This window comes from Giraffa tippelskirchi, chromosome 2 (genome assembly GCF_054371585.1).
Source record: "Giraffa tippelskirchi isolate mGirTip1 chromosome 2, T2T-mGirTip1v1.2.pri, whole genome shotgun sequence".
Taxonomy (NCBI): domain Eukaryota; kingdom Metazoa; phylum Chordata; class Mammalia; order Artiodactyla; family Giraffidae; genus Giraffa; species Giraffa tippelskirchi.
In genome coordinates, this window is record NC_137276.1 from 78,146,072 (window position 1) to 78,161,257 (window position 15,186).

At 56.0% G+C, this 15,186-nt stretch overlaps 1 protein-coding gene across 6 annotated transcripts in view; it reads left to right on the plus strand.

The window, feature by feature from the left end:
* RASGEF1A (RasGEF domain family member 1A) overlaps positions 1-15,186 on the plus strand; it is a 182,918-nt gene that overhangs the window by 161,965 nt on the left and 5,767 nt on the right. For all 6 annotated transcript variants that reach the window (XR_014076558.1, XM_081569127.1, XM_081569129.1 and 3 more), the window contains 6 exons: positions 8,495-8,695; positions 11,165-11,287; positions 13,351-13,488; positions 13,823-14,044; positions 14,599-14,673; positions 14,999-15,091. Coding sequence is in view for 5 of the 6 variants with exons in the window: in XM_081569124.1 (XP_081425250.1) it covers positions 8,495-8,695; positions 11,165-11,287; positions 13,351-13,488; positions 13,823-14,044; positions 14,599-14,673; positions 14,999-15,091 (852 nt within the window). In the remaining variant the exon portion in view is untranslated. The remainder of the gene's footprint in view (positions 1-8,494; positions 8,696-11,164; positions 11,288-13,350; positions 13,489-13,822; positions 14,045-14,598; positions 14,674-14,998; positions 15,092-15,186) is intronic.

The following is a 15,186-nucleotide window of genomic DNA, read 5'->3' on the forward strand; positions in this document are numbered from 1 at the left end:
TCAGTCTTCAATGGTTGTACCTTTCTGAGAATTTGTCCATTTCTTCTAGATTTTTCTTTTCATTGGCATATAGTTGTTTGTAGATGTCTCTTATGATCTCTGTATTTCTGTGGTGTCCACTGTAACTTCTCTTTTTTCAGATCTTATTTTATTGATTTCAGCCCTTTCCCTTTCTTTCTTGATGAATCTGGCTAAAGGCTTATTAGTTTTGTTTGTTTTCACAAAACCAGTTTTTTTTTTTTTAAGCTTCATTGATCTTTTCAATTGCTTTCTTCATCTCTATTTCATTTATTTCTGCTCCAATCTTTATGATTTCTTTCCTTCTACTAATTTAGGGTTTTGTTTGTTCTTTCTCTTGTTGCTTTAGGTGTAAGATTAGGTGGTTTATTTGAGATTTTTCTTGTTTTGTGAGGCAAGATTGTATCACTGTAAACTTCCCTCTTAGAACTGCATACATTTTTGGATCCTCATGTTTTTGTTGTCATATGTTTCTTGGTGTTTCTGATTTCCTCTTTGGTTTTCTCAGTGATCCATTGGTTGTTTAGTAACATGTTGTTTAGCCTCAACATGTTTGTGTGTTTTTACTATTTTTTTCCTGCAATTTATTTCTAATCTCATAGTTTTGTGGTCAGAAAAGATGCGTGATATTATTTCAGTTTCTTAAATTTACCTAGGCTTGATTTGTGGCCCAAGATGTCATCTATCCTGGAGAATGTTCCATGTGCACTTGAGGAGAAAGTGTATTCTGCTTCTTTCAGATGGAATGCCCTATAAATTTCCATTAAGTCCATCTTGTCTAAAGTGTCATTTAAGACTTCTTTCCTTATTGATTTTATGTCTTGATGACCTGTCCATTGGTGTAAGTGGGATGTTAAAGCTCCCCATTATTATTGTATTACTGTTGATTTCCTCTTTATGGCTGTTAGCATTTAACTTATATATTGAAGTGCCCCTGTGTTGGGTACATATATATTTACAATTGTTATATCTTTTTCCTTGATTGATCTCTTGATCATTATGTAGTGTCCTTCTTCGTCTCTTGTAATAGTCTATTTATTTATTTATTTTTGGCAGTGCTGTCTTCGTTGCTCTGCAGGCTTTTCTCTAGTTGTGGTGAGTGGGGGCTACTCTCTAGATGCAGTGCAAAGGCTTCTCGTTGCAGTGGCTTCTCTTTTTGTGGAGCGTGGCCTCTGGGACATGCAGGCTTTGGTAGCTGTGTCACATGGGCTCAGTAGTTGTGGTTCCTGGGCTCTGGAGCACAGACTGAGTGGTGGTGGCACACAGACTTAGTTGCTCTGCGGCATTTGGGATCTTTCTGGCCCAGGTATCAAACCCACATCTTCTGCATTGGCAGGTGGATTCTTTACCACTGAATCATCAGGGAAGCCCCTAATAGTCTTTTGATTAAAGTCTACTTTGTCTGATATGAGTATTGCTACTCCAGTATTCTTTTGATTTCACTTTGCATGGAATATCTTTTCCCATTCCCTCACTTTCTGTCTGTATGTGTCCCTAGATCTGAAGTGGGTTTCTTGTAGACAGCATATATGGTGGTCTTGTGTTTGTATCCATTCAGCCAGTCTGTGTCTTTTGGTTGGAGCATTTAATCCATTTATATTTAAAGTGATTATTGATATGTATGATTCTTGATATGTATTATTCCATTTATATTTAAGGTAATTATTGATATGTGTGATTTCTTAATTGTCTTGGATTTGTTTTTTTAAGTGTTTTTTTCTTCCCTTCCTGTTTTGTTCTCTTCTCCTGTGATTTGGTGACTATTTTTAGTGTTGTGTTTGGGTTGCTTTTTCTTTTTTGTGTGTATATCTATTGAAGTTTTTTTGGTTTGCATTTCCTGCCGAGAGAAGTTCCTTTAACATTTATTGTAAAGCTGTTTGATGGCATTGAATTCTCTTAGATTTTGCTTGTCTGTAAAGCTTTTGATTGTTCTGTTGAATCTGAATGAGAGCCTTTCTGGATAGAGTATTCTTGGTTGTAGGTTTTCCCCTTTCATCACTTTAAATATATTGTGTTATTCCCTTTGGGCCTGCAGAGTTTCTGCTGAAAAACCAGCTGATAACCTTATGGGGATTCCCTTGTATGTTATCTGTTGCTTTTCCTTTTTTGCTTTTAATATTTTTTCTTTGTATTTAGTTTTTGTCATTTTGATCACTGTGTGTTTCGGCTTGTTCCTCCTTGGTTTTATCCTGTATGGGACTCTCTACACTTCCTGGGCTTGGGTGACTGTTTCCCTTCCCATGTTAGGGAAGTTTTTGTAATCTCTTCAAGTATTTTCTCAGGCCCTTTATCTTTGTCTTCTTCTGGGATCCATCTAATGTAAATGTTGGTGTGTTTAATGTTGTCCCAGAGGTCTCTGAGACTGCCCTCAGTTCTTTTCATTCCTTTTTCTTTTATTATTCCATGGAAGTTATTTCTACCTCTCTTGATTTCCAGCTAACTTATTCATTCTTCTGCTTCAGTTATTCTGCTATTGATTCCCTTTTATGTATTTTTCATTTCAGTTGTTGTGTTGCTTATCTGGTTTTGTTGTTGTTCTTTCAGTCTTCTCTTTGTTGAACATTTCTTGTATTTTCTCAGCCTGTGCTTCCATTCTTTTTTTTTTTTTCAAGATTTTACATCATTTTTACTGTCATTTCTCAGAATTCTTTTCCAGATAGTTTGCCTATTTCCTCTTCATTTATTTGTCCTTGTGGGGTTTTCTGTCTTGCTTCTTCGCCTGCACCGTATTTCTTTGTCGTCTCATTTTGTCTTACTTTCTGTTTGTAGTCCCCTTTCTGCAGGCTGCAAGATATAGTGGTTCCTCTTGCTTCTAGTGTCTGCCCCCTGGTGGATGATATTGGTACTGGGGCTTATGTAGGTTTCCTGGTGGGAGACTGGTGCCTTCCCTCTTGGAGCTGGGTCTTGTCCCTCTGATGGGCAGGGCTCTGTCAAGTGGTGTGTCTTGAGGTGGCTGTGAGCTCAGTATGACCTCAGGCAGCCTGTCTGCTGATGGGTGAAGTTGTGCTCCTGTCTTGTGGTTGTTTGGCCTGAGGTGTTCCAGCGCTGGAGCTTGCAGGCTGTTGGTGTGGTCAGGTCAGCTGACCTCTGCCTCCCCAGGAGAGTGTCCAAGATCCCTAAGTATGTCTTGCCCAGGTTCTTGTGGAGGTACTGCTTTGGTCTTGGTGTACATGAGACCTTGTATGTGGCCTCCAAGAGTGGAGTCTGTTTCCCCCAGCCCCGTGGAGCTCTTGTACTCAAGCCCTGCTGGCCTTCAGGGCTCAATGCTCTGGAGGTCTTCCCAGTGCCAGACCCTCAGACTGTCTTAGTGGGATGTTTTTAGGAAGGATCATCCCTATGTGGGTTTAATATTTTTGGTGCGAGGGCTCTTTTTAGTTTGGATGTCTGCCACCTCTTTCCTCGTGTATGCTGGCCGTTACCTGCTTGATGAGACATGTGACTGATGTGGTGGTAACTGGGTGTTGAGCAGGGCCTCCCCTTGCTGTGGGTGTCACTGCCCTATGAGGGGCAGGGTCTCCTCCCCAATTGTTGCTGTAGAAGCCCCCGGATCTGTTGTTGATCTGTTTCTTAGCTGTGTTTCTGATCTTTTGTGTGAAGTAGGGAGGGTTGGAACGCTCCCACTGGGAGAGAAGTCACTGAGTATTGGTTCTCTGGAGCAGTTCACCCAGGAGGATACTTTGTTGTGTCCACTCTCACCCGTGATGTGAGCGCTCACATTACACTATAGTTGGTATTCCTCTCTTGCGTGTGTGCGTGCTTAGTCACTTTAGTCGTGTCCGACTCTTTGTGACCCCACAGTCTGTAGCCTGCCAGACTCCTCTGTCCATGGGATTCTCCAGGCAAGAATACTGGAGTGGGTTGCCGTGCCCTCTCCAGGACATCTTCCCGACCCAGGCATCAAACTTGAGTCTCTCATGTCTGCCTGCATCGGCAGATGGGTTCTTTACCACTGAGCCACCACAGAAGCCCCTACTCCTCTCGGGCCCACCTTAACCCTGTGTGTGCCGGCAGTTGGCCCTGGTCTCTCTAAGGCGTTGTTTTCACCAGATCCCCCCAGGGACCGAGGCTGTGGTGTCATGCACTTAGACCTGCTTGTGGGGACAGCTCGGGCTCTGGCCTGGCCCAGCCCCTGGGTATGCAGCCCATGAGTCCACAGGTGCTAAAGGTAGACTCATCTCCACCGTGGGAGCACTGCTTGTCTGTTCAGATGTTCCGCAGGCACTGAGTTTACAAAGCAGCTTGTGAGGATGTAAATCTGTGGTTCGCATGAGGAGAGATTTCAGCTCTTTCTCCCTTGCACAGCCCTTGGGGCTCAGTGATGGTTTCAGCCTCACCTCTGCGTGTGCACCCCCCGCTGGCATCTGCTTCCCAAGGCTGCCCCGGAGCACCCTCACCCATCCAGGTAGGAGGGGACAGACAGAGTGACCAATATGGGGGCACATGCCCAGTCCAGCAGGAGCCCCTCCTAATAGCTGCTGTATTGCTGATTGCAATTCCTTCCCTCCTGAGACAGGAGCCCAGATTTCCTGGTGCTCTGCTCTGAGTGGCTCCTGCCTGAGAAGAGGTCCGGTCAGGGTTGATGGACACACAGGTGTGGCTCTTGCTGGAACTGAGGGGAGAGCCTCACATGTAGGAGCAGGAGGGGCCACAGAGCGGACTGGGTTGGCCAGCAGAGATGCCAGGCAGAGGTCTCAACAGGGGTGGTCCTGCCATCATCCCCATTTGACAGCTGAGGAAATCAAGGCTGGTTAGATTCATCTAGGAGCAAGGACCTGGCCTGTTGCAGAGCTGGGATTCAAACCCAGGGGTGATCTAAACTCCTGTCCTGGAAGACCCACTTAGGGAACCTGTCTTCTCCCACTTGGCACTGAGCCTGGAGACCCTCCCCAAGGTGCTCATGACCAGGCAGGGATGGGTTCTACTAGGGACTGGGTGGGGGGTAGTAAGGAAAGGGTTCTGGGGGGCGGTCCCCAGGATCCACAGGGCTCAGTGTACAGAGGAGGGGGGGAGGCTTGTGGTCAGGGAGATCTGGCCCCAGGCTGGGTCCCAGGGTAGGGGAGAGGCTGGGGTGGTCCCGCACAGCCCCTGTGGGCTCTCCCAATTCCCCGAGAGGTTGTGGGCCTCTACCTCGAAGCCCACCTCACAGGTGACCTGCTGGATGGTAGCCGTGCTTCTGTCTGCAGGCCCAGCACCTGTTTATTGTACCTTTATGCATGTATGCCAAGTCGCTCCAGTCGTGTCCAATTCTTTATGACCCCATGGATTGTAGTCTGCCAGGCTCCTCTGTCCATGGGATTCTCCAGGCAAGAATACTGGAGTGGGTCACCATGTCTTCCTCCAGGGGATCTTCCCCACCCAGGGATGGAACCCAAGTCTCTTACATCTCCCGCATTGGCAGGCGCGTTCTTTACCACTAGCGCCACCTGGGAAGCCTATTTTGCCTTTATAAAAAGTGCTGATTTCAAAACTCAGCTTCTTTGAACTAAAAAAGAAAAGTTATTTAAAAGATGACAAGATAGATGTGCCATTTAGAAACGTTATCAGATAGTTGACAAATGTGTAGAATGGAAAGCAAGTCCCCTCCCTCCTCTGCTCCCTTGCAGTAATCTCTGCGATGAGCATGGCCAGGGGTGGCTGGATGTCCTCTGTGCATTTATGTACTTGTGCTGATGTCACTTAATGACTGATATGGGGTCTTGTGCACCTGATGAGTCCAGTGGTGGAGTCACCACCCCAAGCTGGAGGGATGGGCCTCACCTGGCTGCTTGTTCCCATGACCTCCTGGGCTGTGCGTAGGCAGGTGTTGGGACAGTCTCTGGGGGAACAGAGACCCTCACACAGGTGGGGAGCCTTGGGGTGGGAGCAGCATGATGAGTCCAGGACACACGGACGGGGGCCCCACCCCTAGGTAGGTGCCTCCACCCTGAGTGTCTGCCCCTCACCTGTCAAGGGAGACAGTGAGTGCTGAGGCTCCCAGGGAGCGGTGGGCTGGTGTCCAGAGTAGAACTTGCCCTGTGGCCTCCTGTTGGACTTGTCCATCCCTTCATGTAGCAGAGCTGGGGGGGCTGAGTCCCCAGGCTGACTTCCCACTGGCTCCTGACCTCCCAGCCCCGGGGCATGTGTCCCTGCAGGTGGCCTGGCCCTGTGGGGGATTGGGTGGGGACTGTGTGAGTTAGCGGGGGGTATCAGCGTGCTCCCTCCATAGCACCTCCTGACCAGAGCAGCCTACTGCCTCCGCAGATGAGGGGCCAGGGGCTCCGAAAACGCCATCTCTGATGACCGAGAAGCTTGGGGTCAGGATGTCCAGCTGACCACGGTTACCAGTCTCAGGTCACCTTTTGAACCCAGAACTGTGTGATCGTGGGGAAGTCACCCCACAGCGATGGCCCCTCAGCTGAAGCTCTAGGGTCCAGGTCCCCTCCGGAGCTAGTGACAGCAGCAGGGCAGCCACCAGGGCGTCCACTGTTTCCTTCCCTAAATGATTCCTGAGTGTGGCCACGGGCCGGGCTCCAGCCAGACAGGAAGACGTTAAGGCGGGTGATCAGGCACTTCTCGCCTTGTGGGTCAGCAATCCAGGGATTAACCCAGGGAAGCTTCCTAGAGGTGGCGGCACCTAGGCTGGACTTGGAAATCCTAGGGTTTCTTCAGTTGAGTTCCTTCTTGCGGAGCCTCTGTTTCATTATCTGAAAGATGAAGAGTTTGTGTGAGTCAGTGATTCTTTGACTTGAGTGGCAAAGAAGACCCCACCCAAATTTCTGACCCAGTGGGGTCTGGGAGCGTTCATTTTAACATGGGTTGTGGGGAGTGTTCTGTGAGTCTGAACCCATGGAACAAGGGCGGCACAGAGCCTGGGGGGACAGACATTGCCCTCCTGGCCTTGGCCCCGGGGACTTCCCTTGAGCACTTGCCCTCATCTCAAAGGATGTTCTGAGAATTCTAAGGTGACCTCCAGGCATTTGGCAGGGAAGCCAGTGTCGTTTGGCCCAGGGCCCCTTTCACCCTGGTGTGAGGCTCGGCCTATGTGCTGTGGGGCGGGAGTGGGCTCTGCTGGTAAAGCCCTTGGAGGGGCCCCTTGTGGCAGTAAAGTAATTGTGGCTGCTGTTTGCTCTACACGGTGGAGAAACTGAGGCCGGAAGGGCTCCAGGGCTGGCCCCAGTCCCAGTGAGAGAGCAGACCAGGTCCGGTTGAAGGCATCATCCCCGGCAGGTTGGCCCTGGGGGCTCTTTCCACTTCCCAGGACTTGGAGAGGTCAGTGTGGCCACCTGGGGAGCTGGGCGTGGGGTGGTAGCACCTGCCTGCTGGTGACCCCAGAGTGTGAGACCTGGCTACTGTCCCCACAGAGGCAGGAAGGGCCAGCTCCTCCACCCCTGCTTCAGTTTCCCTGTCCTGCCCGGGGGGACTAGCCCAGCAGGTGGGGTAGGCCCCCCACCCGCGGAGTAGGAAGGAAAGTGCACCCACGGGCGCTGGCTCCCGAGCCTCGGGCTGGCGGGTGTGTACCCACTGACACTGTGGAATTGGCTGCCTGGGCAGAGAGGAAACTGAGATCCAGAGGGCTGCAGACCGTCCCAGGCCTCAGGAGAGCCTCCAGCAGGACCTGGCTGCCGTGCGAGGGGGGACCCTCAACCCATCACACTGAACCTCAGACTGCTGCCCAACACCCGCATCTAACAGGCATTTCAGATCCAGCGAGTCCAAAGCAAGTTCCAGGTCTTTAACCAGACCCCACCCTCAGAGCCCTCCCCTATGCGGGTCAGTGGCTCAGGTCAAAGACCATCCATCCCAGTGTCCAGAGCCGACTCTGCCCCACTCCTCTGTCACCTGACCTGAGCCATCTCTTCTAGGGGTTTGTTATGGCAAAGCCCAGACCAGTTGGTTTTCAGATCTCTCGCTTGCTGGTCTCCACACAGCAGCCACAGTGACCCTCACCCCGAGTCAGGTCACTCCTGTGCCCAGAGTGCCCACGCCTCCTGGGTCACTCAGTGGGTGCACCCTGGGCTGCCAGTGTGTACGGTCAGGCTGGTCACTCCCCAGACTACTTTCCCCTCCCCCACCCTGGCCTCAGGACCTTGGCACCGGCTGTGCCTTGTACCGCACAGCTCACGCTCAGTCTGCCTCAGGGCCGCCTCCCTGCGGCTGCTGTGGCCACCCCTACACACTTGCTGTTCCCCTGGTGCTGTTTTTACTTTTTCCCCACGGTTTGTCTTTTTGCTTGGACAGAACCCCAGGAGGCAGAGTGCTCTGTGTCCAGGTTGCTGGAATGAGGCCTGGTATGCACAGAGCAGATGCTGAGGAAATGTTTATCAGACACCTTGATCGGTGGCTTCAGGGCCACTGAGGAGCCTGTTCTCTGCTTGCGCTGACATCTAATGACCCCCTCCTGGCCCTGCTGGGGCTCAGGCCCTCCCTGCGGCCCGCCGGGGAGGAGAGCTGGGTGGAGGAGCCTTTGATGTCTGACCGCCTCATTCTTTCCTCCCAGGAAACTATGCCCCAGACGTCCGTGGTGTTCTCCAGCATCCTCGGGCCCAGCTGTAGTGGACAGGGGCAGCCCGGCATGGGGGAGCGAGGCGGTGGGGCCGGCGGCTCTGGGGACCTCATCTTCCAAGACGGACGTCTCATCTCGGGGTCCCTGGAGGCCTTGATGGAGCACCTGGTCCCCACTGTGGACTATTACCCTGACGTGAGTGCCTGGTGACCGAGGGGGCTGGCAAGGGAGGGAGGCCGGGCTGGGGAGGGAGGCCTGGTCAGAGAGGCCGGAGCGGCAGGGAGCCCTGCCCTCCCCTCCCGTGCTCTCCTGCCCCTCCCATCTCTGCCCCTGCTGTCCCCAGGTGAGTAGGAGGTGGCCCTGGGGGAGAAGAGGAGGCCAAGGGGCAGGCCGCTGCCTCAGGGTTCCGGGGAGGGTCCAGCCAGCATGGGGCCTGTCTCTGAGCTGGGAAGTCGACTTTGTTCATGAGCCGCCATGGTTCAGAATGACTCCCACTCCCACTGCCTACAGACCCCGGGGCACCTGCCTGTGTGGGCAGGGCAGCCCCCGTCCTCCCCGTCACTCCAGATGACGTTGGCACATTCTTGGAAGAGTGAGCAAGTGTCCCCTGTCGTGTGTGGCTCCCCTTCTGCTGCCGGTAGTGACGACGCATGGTGGAGTGGGCTTGCTCCCGGCTCCCTCTCCAGGGGCCCCTCCCTCCTGCGGGCAGCGTCAGTCACACACGGGGCTGCGAGGGAGGGTGGGGAGCAGCCGCCCCCTGTGCCCTCCAGCTGGGCTTCCCGGGTTCCTGGCCCACCCTCACCTGTCAGGTCTCCTCCCTCCCTCCCGGGGTTCTATCCACACCTCTGTCTGTCCATCCTTCCACCCCGTCCATCCTCTCAGGGCCCGGCCGGGGCTGCTGTTGGGGGTGCAGTCATGGCAGCCGAGGTTCTGGGTGGCAGAACCAGGAAGTGGGGACGCCAGGCCCTGGAGAAGCCCGGAGCAGGGCTGCGGCCCCCAGGGGCAGGGACCTCCAAGCCCAGTGCTGGTCTGTGCCACAGTGGCCTTGTGTCCACGCGGGGGGAGGCTCCCCTCTCAGGCTGCTCCTCCTGTGTTGTCCCCAAAACACTGTGCCCCGGGGTCCCAGCCTGAGCCCCAGGAGAGAGCAAAGGGCGGGTGATGGCAGAATGGGGTCCCTCTGGTGAGCACCTGGGCTCCTTGCCTTTTCCTCACCGCCCCTGCCCTGCAGACCCCTCAGAGACGCCAGCTCCTGCTCTGGGCTCTCCTCTGCCCTCAGCTAAGAGCTCCCAGCCGTGACCACCGGGCACCTTTCTCCTCATTCAAAGCCTTCTTCTTCAAAGGGGTCCTTGAGGGTCTCACGCTGACCAGCTGGGACCCCAGTGTCTGCATGATGCACAGCCTGGGGATAGGAAGTGGCCAGTTTGGAATTGTCGGGAGTGGAGGTGGTGGGGGGAGGAAGGGTGGTGGTAGAGGATCCCCTGCTACTCCAGGGAAACCCCCCTCTCCCGGTGGCCTCTGAGGGCTGCGTGGGGGCCGTGAGGGCCTGAGGGCCGAGCTTGGTTTCAGGAGCTGCACACCCAGCACACATGGCCAGGCTGGCTTTAGGCTAGAGCAAGGAAGACCTGCTTCTTTGGGCCTAGAGTTGGGGCGGAGGCTCCCAGGCCCCCCAGCCTTAGGCAACCAGGTGTGGGTAGATTACTGTCTGACTAGAGTCCCCGGGAGAGCCCCAAGCAGCCTCCCCACCCCCAAGTCCGCCCTGTCTGCAGGCAGGGGCCTGGCAGAACCCATGTCAGACAAAAGCTTCCAAGAGCCCTGGGCCCTGCCGCCTCTCAGACCATGAGCACCCCTCAGCCTGAACCACAGCCCGGTGACAAGGACACGTGGATGTGGGACTGGGGGGCCCTGGTGTGGCAGATAGGGGCAAGGCCCACAGCTGATTGGTGACCAGGGGCTTGCAGCAATTTCTGATGTGGGATCCTGGGGCCAAGGAGGGACTGCCCTGCCCTGCAGATAAGACCCCCACCGACTCCCCACCACCTAGGCCCTGCCCCACTGGCCACTGAGCATCTGGCACAGAGCAAGCATGGCGCCTGGCCCAGGGAGCACTGTGGCCTGGGCAGCAGGCCCACCCAGGCCCAGAGGGTCCCCCAACATGCATGTTCGGGTTTAGTTCCCAGCGTGGGGTCGGGCAGTGGGTAGGGAAGCCTCCCAGCAGAGTAAGAGCACTGGGAGCTGGGCTCGTCAGGGGAGGTGGCGGAGAGCTGCTGCCAAGTGGGGTTTCGTCTGTGCCATGCCTGGTGGGCAGGATTGGGGAGCAGTGAGGAGGGAGGAGGAAGGGCATTCAAGGTGAGCTGAGCCACACAGCTGTGCCACAGGTGTGGCACAGAGCTGAGCCACAGCCCTGCATCACCAGGCTGTGGTGCAGGCTGAGGGGTGCTCATGGTCTGAGAGGCGGCAGGGCCCAGGGCTCTTGAAAGCTTTTGTCTGTCCTGCCTGGTGGGCAGGATTGGGGAGCAGTGAGGAGGGAGGAGGAAGGGCATTCAAGGTGACCCAGCCACACGGGGTCTAGGGGGCAGCTGGACCAGGTGGAAAGGTAGGCTGTGCCACCCCTGGGGACCACACCAGGCCTGACTCCCTCGTCACTCTCTCCATCTCTCTCTTCAGAGGACATACATCTTCACGTTTCTCCTGAGCTCCCGGGTCTTCATCCCCCCTCATGACCTGCTGGCCCGCGTGGGGCAGCTCTGTGTGGAGCAGAGGCAGCAGCTGGAGGCTGGGTCCGAGAAGGTAAAGCGAGCTCCTGACTGTGCCCATCTTGCTCGCGCTTGGGCAAGAAGCTGGCTCAGGATGGGGCCTGGCTGAGCTGGCCAGGGGCCCTTCCTGCTGGGGGCAGGTCTGTTTGTATGGCCTCCTGGCATCGCTGGAGCTGGACTTCCTGAGGGTCTGCAGGGGTGCACGTGGAGCATACTCCCAGGGGCCTGGAGGGACTGCCGCTGGTGGGTGCCCGCACCCCTCCCGGTGGAGGACCACAGAGGACTGCTCTCCTGCTCTATGCCAGGACCCCGGAGGGAGAGTTCCGGCTACAGCTGGTGGAGAAGGCAGTGGGGCCTGGGTCACCGTGCCCTCTGAGGAGGGTAGGGGGGCAGCGCCCTCAGGCTGGAGTTTGCAATGACTCAAATAGGGTTGTTTGCCAGTGTCATGTCTTCTGAGTGAGGCTTTGGGTGGTCAGGATGGTTAAGAAATCACAGTTTATCCCTTTTGCACTGGGGCACGGGCTGGGGTGTGGATTTTAGAAGCCCAAGGTCTGGTACGGAAGCAAGGGTGGCAGGCAGACTGGCAAAAAGCTGGCAGGGCCTGTTCCCAATGACCTGTCCCTCCACCGGCTAGGCCTCCTTCCACTGGAGGTTTGCAGCCAAGGCCCATGAAGAGCTCTTCCGAGTCTCCCCTGGGGGGTCTGTCTCGGGGTTGCTGGGCTGGGAGGGGGACAGGCACCGACTGCAGCCTGGGGACCAGGAAGGGCTCCTCAAGGCATGGGTGGAAAACAGCCAGACCAGGGTGAGTGGGAGATGGAATTTGAAGTTGAGGGTCAGCAAGGGGTCAGTAGAGGCCTGAGAGGAGCCTGGGGTGAGCCCACCAGCCTTGTCTGGGGTGACGTGCAGGGCGGGGCTTCTGAGGAGGGAACGCAGGCCTCTTGTTCCTGCTGAGTGTGGGTGCAGCGGGCACCTGGGAGTTGTCAGCAGGGCCTCCTGAGGTGCCGTGACTCAGTGCTGTGAGTGGCTGGGGGAGGAGGCTTTGAAGGGCATGGGAGCCACCACCAGGGCATGGGCAGGGGGCAAGGGTGGAATCAGTGGGCTAAATAAGGCAGGCATGGGTGGATGGGGGCAGGTGGGTGTAGGGGCGGGCAGTGGGGTCATGAGGGGGCCGGGCCCCAAGGGCAGTCGAGGCCAGGATGGTCCAGGTAGGCACAGGGAGCTGGTCAGGGGCAGGCAGGAGCCAAGGTGGGCCCAGGAAGGGTTTGGTGAACCTGAGCAGGGCTGGGCACCAGGCATCCTGTACCCCCTTCTTGAGCTGTGTATATGCATGTGGACCTGGGAAGAGGACACCTGGGGTGTCTGCAGTCCTTCCTGGCACTTGCCAACCTGCTTTTCACTGAGAAAAGGCAGTTAGTTTCTTGCTTAACATCATGATTTTGCTGGTTTTCATCTTTTAAAATTATTTTTTATTTTTGGCTGTGCTGGATCTTCATTGCTGTGAGGGTTTTTTTTTTCTAGTTACAGTGAGTGGGGGCTACTCTCTATGTAGCATGCGGGCTTCTCATTGTGGTGGCTTCTCCCGTTGTGGAGCACGGGCTCTCGGGTGTGTGGGCTTAATAGTTGTGGCTCCCAGGATCTAGAGAACAGGCCCAGTAGTTGTGGTGCCAGGGGTTAGCTGCTCCGTGGCATGTGGGATCTTCCTGGATCAGGGATGGAACCTGTGTCTTCTCCACTGATAGGTCAGTTCTTTACCACTGAGCCATCAGGGAGGCCCTTCATCGTGTTTTTGATGGGTAACTTCTAATTGCAGCAAATGAAACTAGTTTTCTATGTCATGGTGGTCTTTTGAAAATGAATTTAAGTGAAGAAGAGAGCTGGCGTCAGGGGAATGGAAAGTGAAGCGGGAAAAGACAGAACCGCAGGTGGACGAAGGCAGCGGGGGTCTGTCCCTACCCAGTAGCTCTCAGTGTCGGGACAGGGGACACAGGCCCTCTGGGGACAGGTGGGGGGAGCCACAGAACCAGAGGTGCTTGTACCACTTGTCATCTTGTCACTCACTCTGGAGGCTCAGACCTCACTTTACCCGCCCTGACCCAGGCCAAGCTGAAGTCCTTCTCAGCCAAGATCGTGCAGCTGCTTAAGGAGTGGACGGAGGCCTTCCCCTTTGACTTCCAGGACGAGAAGGCCATGGCTGAGTTGAAGGCCATCACCCATCGGGTCACCCAGTGTGATGAGGTGAGGTGCCTCTCAGACCCTGGCAGGGTGCCTTGTCTAGGGGAGCTCTGTACATGGTCCCCTTTGCAGTCACTCTCCTAATGAGGGCTGCTGGGTGGCTCCATTTGCCCGTCACCCCCATGAGAGCAGCTCAGCTGGCCAGCAACACACAGGCCTGCCCTCGGCATCCTCTGCACATGGAACACCCTGAGGCTAGAGTGGGAATGGTCCCAGGCCCCCTCCTTCTGCCCTGTGGGTGGGTGCCGAGTGAGAGGTAGGTCCCTGGAGATGAGCTGGGTACCTCCAGCAGGTCCCTCCAGCCCACAACAGCGCCTTCTCCACCCCTGCCCCTCAGGAGAATGGCACCGTGAAGAAGGCCATCTCCCAGATGACTCAGAGCCTGCTGCTGTCCCTGGCTGCCCGGAGCCAGCTTCAGGAGCTGCGGGAGAAGCTCCGCTCACCAGCCATGGACAAAGGGCCCGTCCTCAAGGCCAAGCCTCCAGCTGCTCAGAAGGACATCCTGGGCGTGTGCTGCGACCCCCTGGTGCTGGCCCAGCAGCTGACACATATAGAGCTGGTTAGTGTGGTGGACACCCTTCCAGGGCGGGGCTGGGGTGCGTTCAGATGCTCATCCTCTCACCACCCCACACAGGGTGCGGCAGGGTCTCCCCTGCTGGTCAGACTGGGGTGTCGGGGGAAGCCCGCATAGCAGCTTTGACCACTGCCTCTGGCAGGTGTGTGTCCACTTGAGCAGCAGGTTCCCTGGATCATGGCAGCCTCGTGTTCATGGCAGGGGCTTCCAAGGGCAGAGCTCCTCCCACTGGCTCTGGTCTCCTAGTCCTGCCTGCGCCCTGGGCTGGGCAGGTACCCCGCATGTAGCAGCCGTGGCCCTGAGGCTTCTGCACACAGTCCTATCCCCCTGCTCCCAGGGGGGCCTTCCAGACCCCTGGGGTACTTCTGGGAGGCCTGTCCACTGGGCGCTCTGATCAAGGAAGGGCCGTGGCTGTGGTGCCCACCCCTGCAGGAAGGTCCTGACTGCTGGCTCTGGACACATTCTGTGCCCTGAGGGTGGGGCTGGCCTGAGGAGGGCAGATGGTCACCCTTCCTGTGCCATCTCCCCGCTCCCCCCAGGAGAGAGTCAGCAGCATCCACCCCGAGGACCTGATGCAGATCGTCAGCCACATGGACTCCCGGGACAAGCACAGGGTGAGGGCTGTGGGTGTTCTGGAGGCGGCGGGGCTCACAACTGACGCACGTGGGTCAGCTCCTAGCGCCTGCTCCAGGGGTGGTGGACGGCCATGCAGGGTGATGTATGCTGGGGTGGGGGGCAGGGTTCCCAGAGGCCTCCAAGCTGATCCCTGCAGGGCTTGGGGGGATCCCCTGGGGGCGTGTCCAGCAGCCCCACTCCCCTCCCCTCACTGCTTTCACAGTCTCCTCTGCTGGCCCTGGCTCCTTGGTTCTGGGGGTAGGGGTGGAGCAGCTCCCACTGGCAGGGTCCTCGGGCTCCCTATGACCTGCTGTGTCCCTGCAGTGCCGAGGGGACATGACCAAGACCTACAGCCTGGAGGCCTACGACAATTGGTTCAACTGCCTCAGCATGCTGGTGGCCACCGAGGTGTGCCGGGTGAGTGCTGCACGGCGGTCTCGGTGGGGCGCAGTCTCCTCCTGACCTCACGGTGTCCCCTGAGGCTCTGCCTCCCCTTCCCCGCAGAGGATGAA